General features: G+C 43.2%; 2 protein-coding genes and 1 long non-coding RNA gene across 6 annotated transcripts in view; 2 read left to right on the forward strand and 1 right to left on the reverse strand.

Annotated features, from left to right (window-relative positions):
- Window positions 1-12,382, forward strand: part of Pitrm1 (pitrilysin metallopeptidase 1) — a 31,609-nt gene extending 19,227 nt beyond the window's left edge. For both annotated transcript variants that reach the window (XM_027405080.2, XM_027405081.2), the window contains exons 17-27: window positions 1,214-1,334; window positions 1,448-1,524; window positions 1,752-1,917; window positions 3,182-3,282; window positions 5,467-5,587; window positions 6,570-6,641; window positions 7,250-7,362; window positions 9,796-9,921; window positions 10,804-10,949; window positions 11,786-11,888; window positions 12,016-12,382. In XM_027405080.2, the coding sequence (XP_027260881.1) occupies window positions 1,214-1,334; window positions 1,448-1,524; window positions 1,752-1,917; window positions 3,182-3,282; window positions 5,467-5,587; window positions 6,570-6,641; window positions 7,250-7,362; window positions 9,796-9,921; window positions 10,804-10,949; window positions 11,786-11,888; window positions 12,016-12,109 (1,240 nt within the window). In that variant the 3' untranslated portion in view covers window positions 12,110-12,382. The remainder of the gene's footprint in view (window positions 1-1,213; window positions 1,335-1,447; window positions 1,525-1,751; window positions 1,918-3,181; window positions 3,283-5,466; window positions 5,588-6,569; window positions 6,642-7,249; window positions 7,363-9,795; window positions 9,922-10,803; window positions 10,950-11,785; window positions 11,889-12,015) is intronic.
- Window positions 12,383-12,597: 215 nt separating this feature from the next.
- On the forward strand, window positions 12,598-14,178 carry LOC118238603. Its single transcript, XR_004769352.1, has 2 exons — window positions 12,598-13,414; window positions 13,554-14,178. It is a non-coding gene; the product is annotated as an uncharacterized LOC118238603 (long non-coding RNA).
- The window catches only part of Pfkp (phosphofructokinase, platelet), a 64,239-nt gene continuing 57,432 nt past the window's right edge, over window positions 14,169-20,975 (reverse strand). For all 3 annotated transcript variants that reach the window (XM_027405083.2, XM_027405082.2, XM_035442847.1), the window contains 5 exons: window positions 20,362-20,423; window positions 19,798-19,909; window positions 18,303-18,402; window positions 15,437-15,539; window positions 14,169-14,602 (listed from right to left, as the gene is read on the reverse strand). In XM_027405083.2, the coding sequence (XP_027260884.1) occupies window positions 14,446-14,602; window positions 15,437-15,539; window positions 18,303-18,402; window positions 19,798-19,909; window positions 20,362-20,423 (534 nt within the window). In that variant the 3' untranslated portion in view covers window positions 14,169-14,445. The remainder of the gene's footprint in view (window positions 14,603-15,436; window positions 15,540-18,302; window positions 18,403-19,797; window positions 19,910-20,361; window positions 20,424-20,975) is intronic.

The raw sequence follows: 20,975 nt of genomic DNA on the forward strand, positions 1-20,975 counted from the left end.
GTGAATAATGCTTTTGAAGACATCTGTTCAGAACGATCACCAAAGATCTTGAAGGAAGGGGACTCCACTTAGTCAGGAATGAAGAACATTGCAGTGTAAGGAAAACTGTAGCCTGAGGACTGTCTGTCCAAGTAGACAGCCTCCTCCTCATCTCTGTTTTTCTCCTGAGCCAACTCTGCACTGACTGTTTTCCCCCAAAGGCCAGTGTGTGCACAGATTAGAAATTGTATGTGGAGTTTTTCTTGACATTTGCATGATGAGGATTAACTGCTGCAGACTTCCTCTCCTATTATAGGACGATAAAGGGAAACTAAAGCTAGAGAGATAGCTCAGCAGCACTTGCTGCTTTTCTAGAGGTCCCAGGTTCTATTCCCAGCATCCACATGGTGGCTCACAAAACTGTCTATAAATCCAGTTCCAGGGATTCTGATGTTTTCCTCTGGTCTCAATAGGCACCAGGACATTCATGCAGGCAAATACTTATACACAAAAAATAATAAAATAAAAGAAAAAGTAGAGGAAACCTAAACCACCAAGCACAGTGGCTGGGCCCCTCCCCTCTGTCCAACATATACTTTATGAAGTTAAAGTTGCTTGAGTGTTCCAAATGCTGCCTGGCTCTGGAGCCTATATGCTGGCTGAGGATTGGCCTGCATAGAAAATGCATCTTTGACTTTTAGGAAGTTCTGTCTCAATTTTCAACCATTTTAAACAAAACTCCCAGTGTTTTGTCCTTTAAAATCAGTTTCCAGGGACAGCACACACTAGTGCACTGCACTCAGATTGATAATGTTTCTTCTGGATACATCAGTACACAGAGAATTTCTGCACATATTTCTCAGGTCCCTCCCAGATATTTGAACAAATGAAATATGTGTGAAAATATTTAGGGGGAAGAGAACTTTCAAGAAAACTGTACTAGCTAAAGGCTATAAAAGCGCATTTATCCTGTTACCTTTAGCAACTGACACTTAACTGCTGGTGTCTAGCATCCTGGATGCTGGACATGAGTTCCACATGGAGAAGTGGATTTGTACCTCAGTGAGTGGGCACATGAGCTGTGTAGAGGTTTATATCTGCTAACATGCATTCAGGAACATTGAAGTATATGGGAGATATGGAGAGTTGTGGTTCTCAATTAGCATGTATAATCTGTGCAGTTTTTGAAAATGATAGGAAGCTCTGGTAACTCAGGCATTTCTTTCCTCACCAGGCTGGGTTGTGGCATCCTTGACTACAGAGAGCAAGCCCAGCAGATTGAGTTGAAGACAGGAGGCATGACTGTTTCGCCATATGTGCTCCCTGATGACTCACAGCTGGATACGTATGAGCAGGTAGCCTTCCACTCTCCGTCATGGCTCTAGTCAAAGGTTTGTCTCTACAGTGTCCTTATTTTTAATGGCACCATGGTTAATTTCATCTCTTGTATTTTTCCTTGGTGGTATAGGGTGTGCTATTTTCATCTCTTTGCCTGGAACGGAACCTGCCGGACATGATGCATCTGTGGAGTGAAATATTTAACAAGTAACTCTACTTCCGCTGTATATTAATAAGTGGGAGTTGGACATACCTAATTCTGAAGTGCTTTACCAAGAGATTTTCTTCACTTGTCAATTCTAGTCCGATTTTACACGTTATTAATTCCTAAGCACATAGAAAATTTTGAAAGCTACTGCGTTACTCGGCAATAACCTTGCTGCACTATGAAAGTGGATTTAGGGTGGTCTTTAAGACTTCCCTGTGTTTTTCAGCCCATGCTTTGAAGAAGAAGAGCACTTCAAAGTGTTGGTGAAGATGACTGCTCAGGAGCTCTCCAATGGTATTCCAGACTCGGGGCATCTCTACGCATCTCTCAGAGCGAGCAAGACGCTCACACCTTCAGGAGACTTGCAGGAGACCTTCGGTGGGATGGATCAGGTGGGCACCAGCCAGGGCAGGTGCTTGTTTGGGATGGGTAAGGCTTCCTGGAATTGGCAATGTTCTCTGGTAATAACTTTCTAAAAGCCGGGCTTGGTGGCTTGTAATACCAGTGCCAAAAAGCCAGAGGTAGCTGGATCCCTGAGGATTGCTGGCCAATCACCCTAGCCTACTTCAGGAGTCCCAGGCCAGTGAGAGACTCTGTCTCATAAAAAAGGTGTGTGGATCCTGAGGAATGACAGCTGAAGTTGTCCTCTGGCCTCCATACATGCATGTTTGCACAACATGACCATGAAAATACATATATGTGCACAGACACACACACCTAAATCAGAAGGCTAACTTTCTAACTTCATTCTGATTTGTTTTGTTTTGTTATGAGTTTTGCATACACAGACAGGCTTTCTCTTTGTATCCTTGACTGTCCTGGAACTCACTTCTGTAGACCAAGCTGGCCTCAAATTCAGATATTTACCTGTGTCTGCCTCCTGAGTGCTGGGATTAAAGACATTCACCACCACTGCCTGGCTTAATTCTGATTTCTAATTCGAAGACTTCATGGAGGAAAATGTTTGTTTGGACTCACTTTCCTCTTTGTTCTGTACATTCCCTCAACACCACCTAAATTATGCTGGCAGTAAACACACATGTGCACCCAGAACCAGAACATATCCAGTGGCCAGTCAGGACCTGTATTAGGGATGTTTGCATTTCAGACCTGTCCAGAGAAGAAACAGACAACTTGAAACTAAGAAACTACTACTAACAGACATTACAAGGTGCCAAAAAAATGGCTATGCTCTGTAAACATACTTTTCTGTAACTGCCAAATTCGAGAGAATCACAAATATTCCTGTATTAGTTATTTTCCTGCTACTGTGATAAAATACCATAACCAAAGGCAATTTGAGGAAGAAGAGATCTATTTTGTGGTTCCAGAGGGATAGAGTCCACGATGGAGGGAAAGGCACGGCAACAGGAGACAGAAACAGAGGCCACATTTTCCTCCATACTCAGCAAGCAGAGAGAGAGAGAACAGGAAGCCCACCCCTAGTTACATAGCCCCTCCGGTAAGGCTGCTTCCAAGGAGGTCTAAAATCTTCCCAAGCAGTGCCACCATCAGGGACCAAGTGTTCAAGTACATGTATCCATGGAGGACTTTTCTCACCCCAAGCACCACGGCTATCACCAACAATTTGTTTGAATTGTTCAATGTATTGGCTGTCAGTGTGGTCTAACTCAGTATCTGCCCTCTTTGGTTCAGGTGAGGTTGATGAAAAGAATTGCAGAAATGACAGACATCAAGCCTATCCTGAGAAAACTCCCCCGGATCAAGAAATATCTACTAAATTGTGATAACATGAGGTGGGTGCCCCGATTGTTTCTAAACAGATCTTATGATTCACACCATCTTATGAGGTGTCATTTTTCAGTATTTTTAATTTGAAGATGTAATTACCTGATTTTATCTTCAAAACAGAAAGTGTGCTGGTGTGGGTGTCAACTTACAGGATTGCTTCTAGATTTTAAAATAATGCTTTGTGGAAGTGAAAAGAATAGCATTTTAATTTAATAAAAGTTGGGTGAAGTGGAGAAGAAAGCAACTAATTTAAGTCTAGAACTGCAAAGTAGACGTAGGGTACCAAATGAAAAGTTTTTTGCTTCTAAAAGTATTTCATAAACAAGGAATCAGTGAGACCTAGGGAAGGTCATCTTGCTCAAGACTGGCATCCTATTAGGGTTTTTGTTGCTGTGATGAAACGCCATGGCCAAAAGCAACTTGGGGAGAAAAGGCTTTATTTGGCTTACGTATCCAGAGTCACACAGTCTACTGAAGGAAATCAAGACAGGAATTCAAACTGGGCAGGAAGCTGGAGGCAAGGACTGGTATGTCCATGGAGGGTGCTCCTTTCTGGCTTGCTCATCAAGGCTTGCTCAACCTGCTTTCTTACGGAACCCAGGACCACCAGCCCAGGAATGGCACCACCTACAATGGACTGGGCCCTCCCCCATTAATCACTAATTAGGAAAATGCCTTACAGCTGGATCTTATGGAGGGGTTTTTCTCAATTGAGGTTTTCTCATTTCGTTTGACTCTAGCCTGTGTCAAGTTGACAAACTAGCCAGGACAACCAGTGTCTTGTAGCAGTTTGTGTACATTAAAATTAGTTTTGCACACTCAGACTTGAGCATGAATAAAAATGAATTATCAGTAATTTACTTGCAATGTCTTGCTACCACTTATCTTGATTTGGTATTCACTGATGATTAATAAGAACATGTGTAATTAAAGCTACTGTTTTGCATAGATTCCTGGTACCTTTCTCCAGTCAGTTCTTGATAATCACTAACAGATGCCACATGGCAGACTAGCTGGCAGGCGTAGGGCCTAGTTGTCACCAGTGCTCCAGCCTTCGGCTTTCATTTCCTTCCCTTTCACCCCAGGCCAGATGAATTCACCTTTACACCTCAGGCTTTAGTTAGTCCATCATTTACCATAATGCCCCAGGCCAGCCTGGCCAGGTATTCATTCTTACATCCCAGGCTAACTTTCTGCAGAATTCATTTTACACTGTAGCATTCATCTATACCCTAGGCTGGCTTCGTCCTGTATTTACCCTGACACCCTATACTAGCTTAGCCAGCATTCACCATAACACCCAAGAATAGCCTGGGGAATTTCACCACTTAGATTGTCTGCTTCCTTCTCCATAAAACCATCTTTTCGAGTTTCTTACATGTAATAAAATTGACAATATATATACAATCATAAGTGTAGAGCCCATACATAGTATTAATTCAAGAGTGACTGCTGTGAATTTAACACCAAAGGGGGGAAGCATGCATAATCTTTGGAGGAGTTTCGTAAAAGGATGTTTTACAATGTTTTTGGCACCTTTAATTTCTGATTTATGGGGCTGGTGAGATAGCTCAGCAGTTAAGAGCATTTGCTGCTGTTGCAGGGGACTGGAGTTCAGTTCCCAGCACCCACACTGAGCAGCCCACAACTGCTTGTAACTCCAGCTCCAGAGAATCCAATGTCTTCTGGCCTCCATGGGCACCTGTACACATGTGCCTATACATAATACGTGTAAGATATGTATACATAATTTTTGTTCTTGTTTCTCTACTTTAGCAACAAGTTTGTAGTTTCAGACTGTAGAATTCTTTTGTGGATAGTCATGTTTTTTTTTTTTTTTTTTTTTTTTTTTTTTAAGTTTTCTACACTCTGTTATAAAACTGAAGGCATTGGTGGAAGCTGTTAGTGTCCATGCTCTTCAGAAAGTGTTTTCTTCGTTAACAGCTGGGAAGCAGTGACATGTATGTCCCATCAACCACACTGATGGTAAAGCTACTCTAGAGAATGAGACAGCTGTTGAGCTCTACATCTGGATGCTGTTTCATTTGAACATTTTTTTTTTGCATTTTATAACAAAAACAATGCTAATCACTTCATATTTCTGTGTCATTTATACAAAAATGTGACAAGTTAGTAAAAAAAAAGTTTTTAGTTAGATGGTTTTACATGTACATGATTCTTCTCTGCAGATGCTCAGTGAATGCCACCCCTCAGCAGATGCTCCAGGCAGAGAAAGAGGTGGAAAACTTCCTTAGGAATGTTGGCCGCAGCAAAAAGGAACGGAAACCTGTCCGCCCACATATTGTCGAGGTAACAGAAACCATGTCACCTGTTCTCAATAACATGAGATATTGATATCCTTATATTCATAGTTGGAGAGACAGGTGCATGGGAGGAATAAATGACTTAATCAACCTAGTTAAGTGAATTCAGACCCGTGGTTTGGTCTTGGACCCTACACCATGTAATTTTGTTCGTGCTTAGAGGTGAGCTTTCTCCTGATAGGGAAGAACAGACTTTGGCCTGGGATGTAGTAGCATAAAAAGAACCAAAAACCTTGATCTGGTTCAGTTGTTCCCTGCATTTTGTTAAGCTTGGAATCAGACACAAGTTGGTAAAAAGCCTTTTCATTGTGATTTTGTTCTTGGATACTTGTCGATGATAATCTTATCAGTCCAGTTGCTTTACAAAGGTTTGTTGTCTTTTGAGGCCGAATCCCTAGAAGCTTTACTTGTCACTGCAGAAGGTTGACACTTTGCAGATCTTACAGGAATTATTTTAGTGTCCTCTCTGCTGTGGTTCACATGTCCCTTCTTCAATTTGTCACTTTGTCTCCCTGTGTCTTTGTCCTCTTCACCACCCTATGACGAGAGACCACACGGAGGTGGCCCACTGCTCCTTTGGCCCTCTGTCATGTTGCCCTAACCTCATACTTTGGAAACTACAGAAACTATCATTTTTGTTGTTGTTGCTGTTACATTGATTTCTGTGTGAATATGTGTGTGAGCATGTGAAGTATGTATGTGAAGATCAGAAGACAACTTGTAGGAGTTGGTTGCTGCTTTCCACTTTGAGGGTCCAGGTCCATTGAGTCATCTCACTAGCTCTGAAAGACAGTTTTATGACTGTAAAGTAGCTTTATTCATTGACTATTTGAAAAATATGCTTAAAATTTCACTTCTTTACATGAAGCCTGTCTGCCTTAGCTAACCCATGTAAGGAACCCTGTGAACTTTACAATGTCCATACCTTCTTAACAATTTCAAGGAAGTTTCTCTTTCGCACTTTTCAGAAACCTACACACAATGGTCCCGATGGCGGTGCCCATGTTAACGGCTCCCAGATCATCAGAAAGCTGATAACAGTAAGTGACCACAGGCTATCAGGCTCCTTACTGTGTGACCAAGCACACTCCGATTATCAGCATTCTTCTAGTGGGCCTTTCCAGGACTGAACCGCAACCTTAGATGTGGGGACTCACTGTCCCTTGCCATTGCCACCCTGAGCTTTTTCTCCTGGGAAAATAAGCCTCTACTTATTCTGCCACATGGTCTCATCACTCTTCAGTTTACCCTCATTTTAATGTAGTCGATCCTGTTTAAGTCACAGCAGCCACCTCAGTTAGGCAGTGGCATTGGTCCCTTTATACTCATTGGTTTCTACAATGATGCTGCTTGGTCTGGGTCTTTGTAGAATAGAGCAGTTTAATGTGTTCCTGGAAAATCAGCTGCATTCTGGAATGCTTTTTGTTTAATAGTAATTGCATTTTAATGCAGCTTGCCAAATGTGAGGATTCTTGTTAGTTCCTAAGTGTACTGTTGTTATGTGACTTTCTGCTGTGCTGGCCTTAGCAGAACCTCACTAGTGACTCCCATGGAGAAGGAGATGTTGGGAAGGTGCTGACTGGCTTTCCTACCTGTGAGCCATATTTGGTTGTGCAGCCTGACCCATCGGCCTGTCTCTGTCCCTCAGGACCCCACCTTCAAACCGTGCCAGATGAAGACACATTTCGTGTTGCCCTTCCCTGTGAATTACGTTGGCGAGTGTGTCAGAACAGTCCCCTATGCTGATCCTGATCATGCCAGGTAGGAGGAAGGGTAGAAGTGCATCCCCTCTCTGACATCTAGATGGGAATAAAATTGTTCATCTAGCATGTTAGAAAGTAGAAAGGGGACTGCCTGGGGAGATGGCTTTGTTGGTAGTGGGCAAAGACCTGAGGTGAGATTCCCAGTACCCACGGAAAAGCCAGATGTGGTGGCATCTATAACCCCAGTGCCACAGAGGCAAGAGATGGGCAGACTTCCAGAGCTCATTGACCAATCAGACTAGCCAGATCAGTGTACTCCAGGCTCAGTGAGAAGCCCTACTTCCAACAATAAAGAACTTTCTGTCAGAAGAATGGCCATGATAGCTGAACTTTCAGTTACAAATGAATGAGATCAATAAGTAGCATATAGCAATTAGAAGTAAAAGAACAAATAGCAAGTGGTTGATAGCAGAGTATCAAATCCTGCACCCACAATATGCAGGCAAAGTGACTGGATAAGCACTGCTGAAGCTGTCAACTGGAGTCCAGATTCAAAGTGTTGGCAGTGTTATCCCCATGTGTGAGCATCAGGCTTAGCTGTTCTCAGGGCATGGTGTTTTTAATGCCCATTAGACTCTTCTCTTTTCTCCTTGCTACAGGGTGTGGGGGTTGGGGCAGAGAACATTGCCACAGGGCAATAGATCTTAGAGGACACTTGAAATAAATACTCTCAAGTCTAAGACAAGGGAGCCTACCCTGTGCCTAGTCAGCTCTCAGGAAATGCAAGCAGCATATGACAGTTTACTGATGTGATTTATAATACAGAGACTGATCGAGGGAGGGAGATACTTACCATTGATTTCTGCCCCCCCACACACACACACACAGATCTACAGGTGAGTGGAATAGGGGTAAGGGATGCTTTGTACAGAGACTAAGGGAGGGAGGGAGATACTTACCATTGATTTCTTGCACACACACATACACACACACACATACACACACACACACACACACAAACACACACACACACAGGTCTACAGGTGAGTGGAATAGGGGTAAGGGATGCTTTTTACAGAGACTGAGGGAGGGAGGAAGATACCATTGATTTCTTGCACACACACACATACACACACACACACACACAAACACACACACAAACACACACACAAACACACATACACACACACACACACACACACACACACACAGGTCTACAGGTGAGTGGAATAGGGGTAAGGGATGCTTTGTGCTCACAAAGTTTGCACTAGCTTCACACACTGGACCCTGTGTTACATTGTATTAGTCTGTCTCCTGCATGCTCTGACTGTGCCAGTCAGCAAGAGCTCATATGCAGAACAAAGCACACTCCACCAGTGGCCCATAAACAGCACCTTTATCAATAAAATGCCCAGTATTGTGGGCAGTTATTGTTGTGAATTGTTTCTATCCCTAAGCAGTCCTGTATGTGGCAGCGTACTTGTGCCCATAAATGCAAATGTCCTTCAAAGTGATCAACTTACTGTGCTAACAGTTATTAAATATTAAAACTGTCTGATAAATGTAGAATGAACCCATGTGCTTGCATTTGAGACACACACATATGTTCACTTACATGTGCGTGCGCACACATACACACACACACACACACACACACACACACACACACACACACACACACACACACACACAGGTCACCCTGTAGAATATCAGCAAGGACGTTAACAAGGCCATAAAGCCACCAGGAAGAAAAAGCAAAATAGTGTATTAGTCACTATGGAAGGGAGGGTTTATTATGGTTCAAGGTTGGAAGCTGCATTCTATCAGGATGAGGAAGCCATGGCAGCAGGACCCTGAAGCAGCTCATGTTGTGTCCACAGCCAGGAAGCAGAGAGCAGGGGATGCTGTTGCTCAGTTCACACTCTCCCTTTATACAGTCTGTGCCCCCAGCCCATGGGACAGTGCTGCCCACATTCAGGTTCAGTTTTCCCAAGGCACTGAACTCGGTCTGGAAACTCCTTCACCTATGTGTCCCCTCAATCTGACAGTCAATATTAGCTATCTAGGTGACATGGTGTACAACATGGGAGAGTTGCAGGGAATTTTGAAAGTGACAGATAGTGTGGTACATGGTTGGTGTACACTAGGAGTCCTGCAGAGGGACAGATCCCTGAGGAGAATGGAAGGCTGTCCTGAAGCCCTGAAGTGGCAGCAACCTAGACTGATCCATCTCTGAAAGCAAGGGCATCTGGAAACCAGAGGCAGTTGGAGATTCCTCTGAGGAATGGTTAGACTCCGTGCTCTGCCCTACCTCAGAAGTTTAGAAAGGCCCTCCCTGATAGAGGAGGCAGAATGCCGTGGAAGAGGGACCTTACAACCTAACCAGACTGTATTTTCCTTTTCAGTTGTCCACCCCATTTCTGACATTGGTTTTATGCTATACTTCCTATGAGGCATGCTCTAACTTGTTTTTCTGCTCCCTTCATTACAGCCTTAAGATCCTTGCCCGTTTAATGACGGCTAAATTCTTGCATACAGAAATTCGAGAAAAGGGAGGTGCTTATGGTGGAGGTGCTAAACTCAGCCACAGTGGGATTTTCACACTGTACTCTTACAGGTGAGTTTCTGGGTTGTCATGTTTCCCAGCCACTGGCTCTGTTCATCACGATGTCACAGGTCTATGTGAACATTAGTGCAACGAAGGTTACATCTGTTTATTTGGTCCTCATCTTGGTCAACTAACCACTATATCTTTCTTGTGGCAAGGCGCAGACACAGTGGTATAAGGGCTGTGTTGTTGTATAAATTAGACACAACTCTAGCTTCATAATTAGCATCTTTTGGTAGAATGGGTTCTGAACTTTCTTCCGTTGGGGGAACCTTCTGATGGGTTTTCACAGGTGTGAGTCTGTTACCATTTTCTGTAAGTGTTAGTCTCTCAGGCACTATTTCCTGAAGCATTGTATGCCAATGTGCTAAGAACAGGGCTTGCCACTGATGTCATTCCCCTTGTCCCTGACTGTCTCACAGAACTGCACTTTAGACAGGGAGAGTCCCACTGACAAATCTCAGGTCTTCCATAGTGAACCTAAAAAGCTAAGAAGAGCTTTTGGCACAAGAAAGTACTCCAGAAATTCCCCCAACTCTAGCTCACTTCTGGCTTATACTGAGTCTGTCCTGGGAAAGTAAGGGCTAGTTTAATGTGTATCGTCTCCATGGCTCTTCTATAATGCCTTAGTATTCCTGACCCCCCCACCACCACCATCCATGTAACTTCCCCTCTAAGATGAAGTCATAGTTGAGCAGTGAGGTAAGCAGGTGACTGTGGTATTAAATATAGAGGGAGTGTGTCATCAGTCTTCCTGGATCAGATTTACATTTCTCCAGAGGCATTGACTATCAGGAAAAAATTAGAGCTGTTAAACTTGCATGATTATCATGGATCCCCCCCCCAGCCACCCCCAATATAATGCTTCAGTGCTGACTCTTTGGGTTCCAGGGATCCAAACTCCATAGAAACACTCCAGTCTTTTGGGAAGGCCATAGATTGGGCTAAATCTGGAAAGTTCACACAGCAGGACATCGATGAAGCCAAGCTTTCCGTTTTCTCTGCCGTGGATTCTCCTGTTGCTCCATCGGATAAAGGTATTCTAAATCCTAGTAACCTGGGTGCATGCTTTTCCCCTGGGGGCAGAATTCCAGACAGTTTTCTTAGTCATGTGTCTCTGACTCACATGAATGAAACACAGTAGCAACTGTGTTCTTGCAGTTTCTCCCATCTCTCTGTCCTGTGTGTTCACACTTGAAGACCTGGACATTGACCTTAAAAACAGCTTCATCAGTAAAGTATGAGTTAAACAGCAAATCAGACCTGCGTTGAATCCACGTAAAAAGCCAGGCACGGTGGTAGGTACCTCATAATCTCAACACTAGGAAGTTGAGGACAGGTAGATCCTTGAGGCTCACCAGTCAGACTGCCACACACACACTTCACTCTAGGCTGGTGAAGAAGGGTCTTCCTCAAAAACCAAGGTGGGTGGAGTGATACAAGGCTCAGCAAGTAAGAGTGATTATTGCTCCTGCTAAAGATGTGGGTCTGGAGCTTAGCATCTGACTCTGGGAGTTCACACCCATTTGTATCTTGGCTCTCGGGATCTGACAGCTAGTTGGGGTAAATGAAGACATTTTGACACAGCACAAGACTGGCCACCTCATCATTCAATAATGCTTGTATTTGTGGTACTCCTACCCATGTGACCTGTACTGATTCTTCATCCATACTCCTGGAAAAGGCAGTTTATAATGGGTTTGGTACTATTTTGTAGAGATGGATGTCAAGTTTGATCTTTCTTGCCCATGTAACCTTTTTGATTAAAGAACATACAGTGTCATAAAGTGACATGAGTGTCCCCGCTATACTTTGAGCACAGAGGTCCCTGTACAAGCCATCTCCCTAGCCATACCTGTGGTTTAACTTTTAGGAATGGACCACTTCTTGTATGGCCTCTCCGATGAGATGAAGCAGGCATACCGAGAACAGCTCTTTGCTGTCAGCCATGACAAACTGACCTCTGTGAGCCATAAGTGAGTATGTGTGCCCTGGCTGTCTGGGTTAGCTGGGGGAAGGGAAACTCAGAAAGGTAAAGCCCCCCTGTTGACCACTAAAAATGCTTCAACTAGAAAACAGTCCAATGTGCCATCTCCCTTGTAGGTACCTTGGCATCGGGAAGAGCACACATGGCCTGGCTATACTCGGACCAGAGAACTCAAAAATTGCCAAAGACCCATCCTGGCTCATAAGATAATGAGTCTTGCACATTTCTGAGTATATGTAAGAAATCAGAGACCCTTAAAAACTAAGCCTCTGAACTGAATTTATTTTGAATGATCACAAGTGTTACTGTTTGAGTGTTGTTCCAAAAGTCATAGTTGTATCATATTAAAAATCTGACCAAAGATGTTTATTGACCTACAAGTTGAGCAGAAACTCTTAAGGAAATACTGTGACTATGACGAAATTAATTAAAATTATCATGCATCAGTGACAAAGGTGAACAAATTAAAATTTTGAAATGTTACTAAGCCTAGACCATGTATTTTAAAAGTAAAAGTCGTTCTTAAAAAAAAAAAAAAAAAAAAAAAAAAAAAAAAAAGAGGCAGGGCTTTGGTGGCGCACGCCTTTAATCCCAGCACTCGGAGGCGGAGGCAGAGGCAGGCGGATCTTTGTGAGTTCGAGGCCAGCCTGGTCTCCAGAGCAAGTACCAGGACAGGCTCCAAAGCTACACAGAGAAACCCCGTCTTGAAAAACCAAAAAAAAAAAAAAAAAAGAAAGAATGAATGAATATTCATTTGGAGAAATAGCTCAGCAGCTAAAAGCACTTGCTGCTCTTGCAGGAGTCCAGGGTTAAGTTCTCAGAACCCATATAGCATCTCACTACCATCTGTAACTTGTTTCTGGGAATCTGATGTCCTCTTCTGGATCCGAAGAGCAAACACTGAATGCATTTGATGCATGGCATACATGCAGGCAAACATTCATACACACAGAATAAATCATTTTTTAGAAGGAACACAAGAACAAACATAGAATCTGCATGGTGCGTGTGTGATCACACCACAGGCCTGAAGCAAAGTGCAGATTTGAGTCCCACAGGGCTCTCCAGTTAGCATCCCCCTCAAGACCTAGTTGCGGTAATGCTAACTCAAGCCTTTGCCCTCTGTCTTCAATGAATATCTGTTTCTTTTATTATTTTGTCCTCAAACACAGTTGACTTTTAAGTCACTCCCTGCCTCTGTAAAATTTTCCACATTACTGCTGTGTAGATATCTAGAGGATGCCTTAGGTAGAAGTGAGAACACCTAGACTAGGGGCAGGAGGCAGGTGTGCTTTGCCTTGTAGATGACTCCTCAGTTTAGGGTCTGAAGTGAAGAGAGGCTATTGCCTAGGACCCCATCATTAACCCTTATGGTGAGTTATTAGAGTCTTTCAGGGGGTGAAAGCCCAAGTTCCACTCAGAACCACTGCTTTTGGAGAAGCTGGTGTCGTATTGTCCTTCAAAACCCCCTTGGTGGCTTTAGTGTACAACTAGGGCTGAAATCGAGAATATAAGGTATGTATCACTGGTTCACACTTGTCATTTTAAAATTCTATACTTGATCTCATTTTACAAGAACAACTAGCTAAGAGTAGCGATGTGCATTTAAATAACTGAAATCAGAACTCGGGAGTTAATAATGTTCTCCACCTAGATGATCATCAGCATTAGAGCCAGATAAGTTCAGGTCCCAGACCAGCACTGTACGTCGGAGGGGCAGATGGTTTCTGTTATGTCGGAGTTGCGGATAGGTGGGAGAGCATGTGAGAAAGATGACAATCCGCATTAGGTAAGCATGTGGAGGTCAGAGGTCAGCAGACTTCCTGTGGTGTCCTTCATCAAGCATCATCCACCATGTTTTGATTTGTTTGCTTTGTATTTTGACACAGGGTCTCTCACTATGCAGTCTATGACTGGCCAGCACTCCGGAGGTCTGCCTGTCTCTGCTAGTGCATGCACTACACTTTCCTTATTTAATGGGTTGTGAGCCTCAAGCTCAGGTCCTCTGACCCATCCCTTTCAGTACAGCCTCAGAGGCGTCCCACGTTCACTTAACGCAAACAGCTGGTGTTTATCATAGCGTTCTTCTCTGCCCTCCTTTCATGACTATATTTACATAATCCCTATCTACACCCCTGCCCCAGAGTATCTAAGGAGACATTGCTAACCTCTGTCCACAAAACTTCTGAGGAAACCCTTGGTAGCAAGGAAAAAGATTCATGAGGTTTCAAACTCTTAAGTTAAAACTTAAAATAAAGTGGGTACCATGGGAGTTGTAACCAAATATTTAATTCCACGAGATACACACATGGTAAAATGCACAAGACAGGTAGAAAACTGACACCCGATCAAGCACATGAGGCTGGGTTTCATTTCTCAGTGGTTATGGCAAGTGGTGCTCTCTTGATTATTACTGCAGACAATACTTGGTCAAGAATACTTGCATAAAGTGCTGATAAATAACTATGTTACAAAAAGCATGGTCCCCCGGGGAACGTTACAGGCGTCCCTGGACAAGTGTGTAGGTCAGGTGATAGCATGCTTGATCAGATGGCTGCCGGTTCTCCATCGGAGGTGCCCTGATTGGGATGCAAGGGCTCCAGCTTGCCTGAATCAGACACATCATAGCTCGTCTTGTACTTGGCCAAGATCTTCATGAGAGGCCGCAGTTTCAGCCACCACTGCTTCTTGGGGATCCGGTGCCTGTCAGAAAGATAAACCATCGGGTATTGTATGTGTACTGGAAAACAACTTCTGACTGCAACAGGCTGCTGGGGGACTGAAAAGATGAACTTTGTGGTCACCTGAAGAAATTTGGGTGTTATGGCAACTGTATTTAATTTCAAGACAAAGTCTTAGTATGTAGCCCAGGGTGACCTTAAGCAGGCATCCTTTAGTTTGTAAGTGAATACTAGGATGACAAGTATCACCACCATACCCTGTGTGTGTGTGTGTGTGTGTGTGTGTGTGTGTGTGTGTGTGTGTGTGTGTGTGTGTGTGTGTGTATACCCATGTCTGTATGTGTGTGCATGTGTGTCTCTGTGTATGTATTTATGCATGTGTATGTATATATGCGTGTATGTCACTGGAGATTGAACCTAGGGCCCCATACAACTAGGTGAGTGCTCTACAGCCAGCAATGTCCTTAGACCTTTATATAGTTAGTGTTTTGAAGCAAAGTCTCACCCTGTTGTCCAATCTGACCTTGAATTTAGAATTGCCCTAAATCAGCCTCAGTGCTGGGATTGCAGGCCTGTTCCACCACACCCCACTGCACAGAGCAATTTCCACAGGTCAGCTGAAACTATTACTTCTATTTTTAAACATTTGCTCTAGTGTTACACACACACACACACACACACACACACACACACACACACTCTTACCTAGCTTCAGAAAAGCTCATATATTACCTAAGACAGTTCAATAAGTGAGTTCCATATGGTAACCAGAGTAGCACTGGATCTGTCCTCAGAGCTGCTAGTTCTCATCCCTTCTCATGATGACATTTAGATAAGGAATATTTTATGGACTTACTCAAAATCAGCTTCTTTCTTCAGTTGTTCCACTGGTTGAAACAGGAGGTCTCTTTTGCTTATTCCCAGAACACAAATGGAATCATCGTCAACAAACTTTTTCCCTGTGAAAGTTAAAATAAGAAATCTAAGAAAAAATACTCAGTGTAGGAAAGATAAGACAGTGAAAGTTGAGAAACCATCAGAGAGCGTATCTGTATTGAGGAAGAACTGCAGCTCTTCGGAGGCCTTTTGAAGAGCACCAGCTCAGTGCAAAGCCCAGTGCAGGTGTCGAGCACTCCTGAGAAATAGTCCAGTCTCTTGAGGGGACCTCTAGGACCAGGGTCCTTCCCAGACTGCCAACACATCTCTGGTCTTTGAGCTCTGTCTTCTTAGGTACCTTCAAGGTTCCTCCAGGATGGGGTACAAAGAGACTTAGATTGTGCTGGGGCCTTCTTTATGTCACACACCCAAAAAAGAGCCCTTTACCTGCTTCCCACATACAGTACACCTTCTGTATATTGGCCATCAGTGGGAGAGGTTCCTGGAAAGGAGCATTTTATTATATATATACAGTGTTCTACCTGCATGTCAGAAGAGGGCACCAGATTTTATGATAGATGATTGTGAGCCAACATGTGGTTGTCGGGGATTGAATTCAGGATTTCTAAAAGAGCAGCCAGTGCTCTTAACCTCTGAGCTATCTCTCCAGCCTTGCGAAGGAGCATTTTATAGTGTCAAGTATTTCACTAAATGGCATAATAAGAAAAGATGATCAAATTGCAGGAAGATGTCACTTTAATAATAAATGTTCAAGGACAAACTGGGAAAGGAAACCTAGGTGGAAAGAAATAATACAGGAGTATGAAGTGATGTAGAAAAATTATCAAGAGAAAAAAAAGGGCAGAGTTAGGATTTCGAAAAAACTAAAAGTCAGTTGGAACTATTTATATCCATTTTGTAGAGTGCCACTTTTGTGAGCCTCATGTTGGTCAGTGTATAAGTCTATTCTGATGAAAACACATCTGGTATGATTGATCAAGAAGCCTGGGGTGGGAAGAGGATGTCAAAAACCCTGGTGCCAATAGTTACTATGAAAAGGGAACAGGATCTAAAACTGCAGACCTCAAAAAATTTCATGTAAATTCTTGACAATGTAAATGATTTTAAACTATCCTAGAAAACATGTTACAAAAATTATCCAAGAAGAAAAAAAGTGTGCACTTTCCTTAAGCATGAATGAAATCCATTTAGCATTCAAATCTTTCCATAAAGGAAACCAGAGGTTTTGACAGATGGTTTCACAGGAAGGGTCTACCAAACACAGGAAAGCTAAACTCCCATGTTGCACCAACTATGAGGGAAGCCCCCTGCCTCCTTCATTTTCAAATGATCCTGTGGAAAATACTAGTGGGGAAACAGCTGACAGATGTTTTTTCCATCACCAAAACAAGTGTCCTACCCAAAGAATTGGAATATCTGAGAAGTCTGGGTGTCAGTCATGGGCCAAGTGGGCATAAAGGAAACCAGTGTGCCTGTAAGTGAGCAGAGGTGAATCTGTCTTATAGCCTACGCTAAGATACATCTGAGGTAGGTGCAGGGGGGAGGGAGGGACCTCAGACACTACAGCATACTGAGTCAGAAAACTTGGAGATACCAAGAGTTAGCTGGTCTTAGCAGTTAGCATTTCCATCATCTGTGTTCATCAATGTGTGAACAAGACCATCACAAAAGTACAGAAACACACCCTTCCTCCAGATAATCTAAAAAGCTGAGCTGAATTACACCTTGAGATGTATTCATTTCATAGTGACATTTTAGAATCTAGAAGAAATCAAAAGAATGGCTATCATAAAATCCCAAGGTTAGCTCTGGAGGAGAGAATAAAATATTGAAGAAAGACACTATCTAATACCACAGCCAAACATTAGGTAAAGAGAGAGCCCAAATGGGAAAATGCCATCAACCAAGTCCCTCCCCTTAGAACATGGGGAATTCTGCAGAAGATGGGGAGAAAGAATTGTAGGAGCCAGAGGGATTGAAGACACCAGGAGAAAAAGGCCCACAGAATCAACTAACCAGGGCTCAAAGGGGCTCACAGAGACTGAAGCAGCAATCACTGAGCCTGCATGAGTCTGTGCATATATGTTTTGGTTGTTAGCTTGGATGTTTTTGTGGGACTCCTAAAAGTGGAGGTGGGAGGTATCTCTGACTCTTTTGCCTGCTCTTGGAACCTTTTCTACTCACTGGGTTGCCTCACCCAGCCTTGATATGAATGTTTGTGCCTAGTTTATTATATCTTGCTGTGCATGCCATGTTCAGTTGATATCCCTGAGAGGGAGTGGATCTAGGGGAGAGGAAAGAGGGGGAAGGGAGGGGAAATTGTCATCAGGAAGTACTGTATGAGAGAATAAAAAAATAAATACATAAATAAAAAACAATATTTAGGGTTTGAAGGAGGAAAATAGGACAGAGGCCTCCCAGTCAGTTATGCATATTTCTCACCCTTTATGTTAAAGTTATCTGTGAAGCAAATCAATGAATAACTGTTATATAGCCTAAGTAAAAGGACCCTGAATGTGTTTCATGACACCAGAGACATAAATAAAAGCTACATTTTACAGTCTTGCTACTGGCGAGCAATGTGTGCCCAGCAATCTTCTGGCTAACAAAAATGCTACCAGCAGAAATAAAACATTTATTTTTGTTAATGATGTTTAATTATAACCTTGGGAAGTCATAAATGGTATTCAGTACTCATGGGCAAGGAAGGATAAGATGGTATGCTGGGCATCTCAATGGCAGATTTAAAGGAGAAGGAAAAACATCATAGCTTTTATAACACAGGGTTCCCAGTGAGTGTCCCTATGCTCCCCACTGACTCCTACCTGTGCCCTGGGACCCCTTCAGTTTCTCCGTGATCCACTCCATAGCTCTAGCAGAGATTTTTGTCCCAAAGTTTCTATCGAATGGAGAAGGTGCTCCCCCCTGTGGTGAGCAAGATATATGAAATGTAAGTCACACAGCAATTTCTCCAGATTTTTAAAAAAATTATCCAAAAAATAATAACTTACCAAGATCCATGTGTCATTCAGAACTGCAAATATGGTTTGGTTTTGCATATATATAGGACAAGAAGGAAACAGGTCTGCGAGTCCTGGAGCCTCACCTCAGCCTGCTACACAACCTTGTGGTGTTCTCAACTAAACAAGTATGCTGTCACTTTTGCTCCACACAGTGGACACACATGTACATACATACCAAAAAGGGAAAGGGGTGCATGTCTTAGTCAGTGTTCTATTGCTGTGAAGAGTCACCACTACCACAGCAACTCTTATAAATGAAAACATTTAATTGGGGGCCAGCTTACAGTTCAGTGGTTTAGTTCATTATCATCATGGAGAGTGGCATGCAGGCAGACATGTGCTATAGAGAAGGAGCTGAGAGTTCTACATCCTAATCCACAAGCAACAGGAAGTGAACTGTCTCACTGGATATACTTGAGCATTGATGGGAAATGTACTACTGTGTATGTTTATCTTATTGATTATTGAATAAAATACTGTTTGGCCAATGAGACAGCAAGTTAGATGGAACTAGGAGTCAAAGAGGATTTGGGGAAATGTAGTAGAGAAGTGCTGATCCAGGCAGGAAGTGACATAGCAAGGAGACTCATATTTAAGCGTAAGAGAAACAGGAAGGGCCCTCTCTTTTCCCCTCGGCTCCTGCTCCAGCAGCACGATGTGATCCACCAGCTAGGAAGGACGCCAATAAGGCGTCCGATAAGATAAGTCTTATAAAATATATAGATGTATGATAATTGAGACTGAGCTAACAGATGAGAATCCTAGTCATTGGCCAAACAGCATTGTAACTAATACAAGTCTCTCTGTGTATTCATTTGGGCCTAACTCGGGCAGGCAGCTGTCGTAAAGCTCACATGTGGCGGTGGGGCTCAGCGGCATTTGGCAAAAAGATTTATAGTAACAGAGCATGAGACCTCAAAGCCCACCTCCACAGTAACACACTTCCTCCAACAAGGCCACACCTCCTAATAGTGCCACTCTCTATAGACCAAGCATTCAAACACACGAGTCTATGAGGGCCATATCTACTCAAAACACCACAGTGCATCTACATACATGAGCAACACACACACACACACACACACACACACAAATGGATGAAGACAAAAAGTTCCCTGCATTGCACACAGGCCAGCAAATAAGGAACAAGGGCAGCCTGGCGGAAAGCACCCACGTGGTAGCAGGGCTCGGGCGGTTTGGCAGAAAGACTTATTGTTACAATGCTGCTTCCCACAGAATAGCACCATTCTAAAGGGGACCCCTGGAGGCTCAGGGACCACAGAAGACCTCAGCCTACCTGCTGCATGTGGCCCAGCACGTTTTTCCTGCAGTCAAACACTCCTTTGCCTTCCTCTGAGTAGAGCTGGCAAATGAAGTCAGTGGTGTAGTTTACACTGCAGCTTTCATTTCTGAAATGAATGTGAAGGAGTCAAGTTTACTCAAGGCTGTAGAGAGGGGCTGAGGGCTTTGTAGAGAACAGCTCCACCCAGTCAGACTGCACCAGGCTCAGGATGCCCAGGCACTTGCCACACCAGCCTCCTTCACCTCTGTCTCTAACTCTTACTCTGTATAATTCCCTTTCTTCCTGAAGGCCAGGAGGGCTTAAGTAAATGAGTGGCAGATGTCTTGAAAATAACAACTTATAGATTACATAGCAAAAATAGACTATAAAGGATTGCCTTTAATTTAAAGGAAAACCTGTTTTTGGTTTGTTTTGTTTTAACTCAGGTCTGCACCTGTGTTTCTTCAGGATTCATAGAATCAGAGGCAAAGCAAAGATACTGCTGGGGTTTAGATCACATGACAGCTTCTGCCCAAGAAGCCATTTCTAAAATGGAAGAATGCAAATGCTTTCCATTACCTGAGTATAAGGCCCCTCTGGATAGTGGTCTTCATTTTTTCTCTCAAGTGACCCACGTTGGACTAGAAAAGAATGTTTTATTAGTCAATTAGACAGTACACTTACTGGACACCTTGTGTAAAACCATTTACACTAGAATATAACAACATGTATAAACACGGTCAGCAGCTTTATAGCTTAAATGCTTGTGGGGGGGTATTACAGTACACAGGAATATAGTGGGTTATGGGGAAACATGATATATTGATAGTGAATCAGATAAATATGGAATGTGTAAGAGCTGGGGCTATGCTACTGGGCATATGTATTAGTAAATGAATACTGCTCCATCCCCAACTAGTTTTCCCTCTTAGAATATTTACTCTATCTACGTGCCTCATGTTGATGAGTATGATGGTTAGTTTTCACTGTCAACCTGCCACAATCAACAGCCACCTAAGAGTCTCTGACTATCTATCAGGCTGAGTCTATGGGCATATCTATGAGGGCTTATTTTGATGTTAACTGAGGAGGGAAGAGTCACACTCATTGTGTGTGGCACCATTCCCTAGGTAGGGGATTCTAAACTATATACAAGAGAAAGTAAGTTGATGGCTAGCATGCATGCACTTGTT

The sequence above is a fragment of the Cricetulus griseus genome, chromosome 3, assembly GCF_003668045.3.
Source record: "Cricetulus griseus strain 17A/GY chromosome 3, alternate assembly CriGri-PICRH-1.0, whole genome shotgun sequence".
NCBI lineage: Eukaryota > Metazoa > Chordata > Mammalia > Rodentia > Cricetidae > Cricetulus > Cricetulus griseus.